The sequence below is a fragment of the Phodopus roborovskii genome, unplaced genomic scaffold (genome assembly GCF_943737965.1).
Source record: "Phodopus roborovskii unplaced genomic scaffold, PHOROB, whole genome shotgun sequence".
NCBI classification, from domain to species: domain Eukaryota; kingdom Metazoa; phylum Chordata; class Mammalia; order Rodentia; family Cricetidae; genus Phodopus; species Phodopus roborovskii.
The window spans coordinates 1541558-1545498 of record NW_026126682.1 but is presented as its reverse complement, the minus strand read 5'-3'; the positions used below and the strand labels follow the sequence as shown (position 1 = coordinate 1545498).

The 3941-nt window shown below is 38.7% G+C and overlaps 1 protein-coding gene across 1 annotated transcript; it reads left to right on the top strand.

The window, feature by feature from the left end:
• The first annotated feature begins 892 nt into the window (after positions 1–892).
• LOC127214177 (PCNA-associated factor-like) lies at positions 893–1561 on the top strand. The gene has a single exon (XM_051174579.1). The coding sequence runs from the start codon at positions 960–962 to the stop codon at positions 1314–1316; it is 357 nt and encodes a 118-aa protein (XP_051030536.1). The 5' UTR covers positions 893–959; the 3' UTR covers positions 1317–1561.
• The last annotated feature ends 2380 nt before the right edge of the window (positions 1562–3941 follow it).

Genomic DNA, 3941 nt, shown 5'->3' with positions numbered 1-3941 from the left:
CTCCTCTGGATTCACTTATCCTCCTTTTCCCTTCAAAAAAGAGCAGGCCTTCTGGGATATCAGCCTAACAGAAGAAGATACGAAGAGACCAGGCACAAACCTTCTTATCTGGGCTGGGTGAGTCAATCATCAGGAGGAAAATGGTCCCATGAGCAGCATAAAGAATCAGAGATACCCATACTTGCACTGTTTAGGAGACCCCCCCAAAAAAAACCCAAGCTAAAGAAAAACAACATATAGAGAGAGGACCTAGTTCTGGTCTGTTCAGGCTCCCTGCTTTCTGCTTCAGTCTCTGTGAGTCCTGATGAGCCCTGCTAATGTTATTCTGTGGGCCATGTTCCTGGGGTGTCCTCAGTTCTTGTAGCTCCTACAGTAGTTCTTTTCTTTCTTTTCTTTTTTTTTTTTTTTTTTTTTTTTTTTTTTTTTTTACCAGTCATTTTTGGTTGTATCCTATATCCTGAGCCAGCCAGTTGCCAATTCCTGGCAATACAGGCAATGTGAGGGATAGATTCACTTTCCTGGTGTGGATCTCAGTTTAGGCCATTCATTGGTTGGCCAGTCCCACAAGCTCACATCCACCATTTGCCCAGCATAGATTGGAGGCAGTACAGATGATAGATATGGAAGATTATATGTTGGTGCCCCTGTCCCACCACTAGAAAACTTACTTGATCACAGAAGATGGCCTGTGCAGGCTCCCTCTTTTGTGTTTTCATTGCTTCTGTTTATATGTTCAGATCTGGAACTATTTTATCATTTCCTTCAACTGTGTGTTTTGTCTTGGCTCCTTTTTAGGAATTTATTAATTTCCACAAATTGTTGTTTGTTCTTCCCCCCTGTTTTCTTAAAGGTATTTATTCATTTTCTCTTAAGAACTTTTCCATCGATTTTTGGGTTTTTGTCCAGTTAAGACATCTACAGCTGGGGAGTCGGTGCGAGTTGTCTCTTCCTGTGTGAACATGGTGCGGACCAAAGCAGGCTATGTCCCGGGAGCCTACAGAAAAGTGGTTGCTTCTGGAGCCCCCAGGAAGATGCTTGGCTCCTACACCTTTGTCACAAATTCTTCATCGTGTTCCTCGAGAAAAGCTGAAAATAAGTATGCAGGAGGGAATCCAGTCTGTGTGCACACAACTCCAAAGTGGCAAAAAGGCATTGGAGAATTCTTCAGGCTGTCCCCTAAAGACTCTGAAAAAGAGAACCATGTTTCTGAAGAAGCCGGAGGCAGTGGCTTAGGAACAGCAAAGAGAAAAGCATGTCCTTTGCAACCTGATCACACATATGAAGAAAAAAAGCATAGAACTTACTCATCTGAATAATGTCTTCAGTTTACTTAGGTATTCTGGGATGTAAATTTGGGTAGATGTGTTTGTTCATTTGACTTGCTGAATAGGCTTTTAGTTAATGGAAGGCACTAAAATTTAGCCATTCAAAAACAACTGGTTATAAAAGGGAGACGTTTTATAATTTGTAAATTATAATTGCATACTTGAATTTATAACGTCATGATATGTTGCTTCCTTTACCTGTTAAGCTTCTTGCTAAAATCAACATTGCATGATGTTTGGATTACCAATCTACTGTCCTTGAGATCTTCATAAAGTTGGTTTGTAAGGTCTTTTATTGTGTTTTTGCTGTATTGGCATTCTCAGGGCTTGCTGTAGTGGGATAGCTAGGCTCCAGTGGTGAGATATTGTCTTGGCTATAGTTTATTTTTTTCTCTTACATTAATGTCTAGGTATCTGGTTTTGGAGTGATTATAGGTCTAGCTGCCGATTTCTGAGTGTGTCTTTGTTAGATGGGTATTTTGTTCATTGGTTTCTGGTATTCTGGCTAAAGTAGAATGTGGGTAGGCAAAGGGTCTTCACCTAAGATGGAGACTGAAATTCTGATGGCCCGGGTGGCCTCAGGTCAAGCAGCCAGTCTCCAACCAAATTGGGGGTTCAAATATGGCAACGAGGAGGAGTGGAGGTTGTGGATAATGTAAGGGGAACTGAAAGAGTGAGGGATATCACCAGAAAGGAGGACTACCTGGAGTTATGTTTCCTGTGGCCTCTGGTTGAACAGGGAGCCACAACTCTATTTGTGTTCCATGAACTGGTGATGGAATTGGGAGGAAAGATTGGAGGTGAACTGGGTAGGTACTGAAAAAGTGGGGGTAGTCCATTGGCAGGTGCCCTCCATGGAGTACTGGTGATCATCATGGCCTCTGGTCAAGCAGGGTCTTTTGCTGGTGTTAGTAGCTGGGAAAGAGCTAGGAGGAGAAGAGAGGCTATTGGGGGGTCAGCAGGCACTAAAAGAGTAGGGGAGACCATGGGCAGGTGGCCTACCTAGAGTTCTGTTGACAGGCATGACCTATAGTCAAGTAGAGGGCTTCTGCTGAAGATGAGGGCCAGACTATTATTATTAAACCTTTAAGATAAACTGGACATTGGTGGCACACATCTTTAGTCTCAGCACTTGGGAGGTGAAGTCAGGGGGATCTCTGAGTTTGAGGCTAGCCTGGTATACAGAGCTAGCTCTGGGCCAGGCTCCAAAGCAATACAGAAAAACCCTGTCTTGAAAAAATTAAAAAGCAAACAAAAACAAACAAAACATCCTTTTAAGATAAACATCAATATTTAAAATGCTAAGTAAAAAACAATAAAATTTATAATAATATTTCAATTTAGGAAAATATATAAGAAACATTATATAAGGAATGGAAAGAATTATTAAGAAAATTTACCATACCTAAATAAAGGTATGAACATACATGTCAATAGATTGGCAGGTAATGTACTACCTAGATGCCAATCTGGTACACACTAAACTATGTATAGAATGTTATACTAATGGAGAGCCAAGCTGAACAGATAAGAAGCTGATTCTAGATTGAGTTTGAAATGTAAACTGCATTTAATTATAAGCAATTTTTGAAGAAAGATAGAGATTTATAGTACCAATGCCAATGTCTATCACAAAGTAATAATATTTAAGATGGTATAGGTTTGGAGAAATGACAGAGATGAATAAAAGTGAACATTGAGAAAGAAAGTTGCAGAAATCATCCATTTGATATATAGCAAAGAAAACACTGTAATCTAGTTAGTATCTTCAAAAGTTAGGTTAAATCACTTTCACTATGAAATGAAAAAGTGAACCTTACTTCACATCTGTTGACTAAGCAACTGTAAATGAATTTCCAATCTAATTGTGAAAGATAACAGAGAACAACTTTCAGAGATAAAGTGAAACATCTTCATTACTTTTAAAAAAGGAGAAAAACTAATGGACTGGCTTATATGTAAAAGTGAAATTTGTGTTTTTCAACAAACACCAATAATAAGCCAAAATAGTTTAATGATATTACAGAGCAAGTATTAAAATACTATAGAATTATTATCATTTAGAAAACAAAGAGTAAGTAATGTTGAAGATATAAGGGGGCTTCTTATGTATTGCAGTTGTCAATGTAAATGAGTACAGCCTCCATGAAATCAAGATTTAACTTCTCTAAGAGAGTAAATGCAAGACTACCAAATGGTGTTCCCACATATTTCTGGTAATTTATGCATAACTCAGATATATGGCTCACCCACCTTATTATAATATTCATAATAGACATGCTATAGAATTAGACAATGTATCCATTAGCAGAGGCATAGATGAAGAAGAATGTGGTATATACACGTAGTGGAGAGCTTTACAAAGCATGATGAAGGATGAAATGCTGTCACAGGAAAAGGGTTGTCACTCAAAATGATCATACTTAGCAACATAAGCAAGACTGAGAATTAAAAGTATCTCACATTTTGTTGACATAACTATATGCTGGTCTATGTAAGACCACAGATAGATCCATAACTTGCACAAAACTTAAGTCCAAATGGATCAAAGGCCTCAACATAAATCCAGCCACACTGAACCTCTTAGAAGAGAAAGTGGGAGGTACCACTGAATGA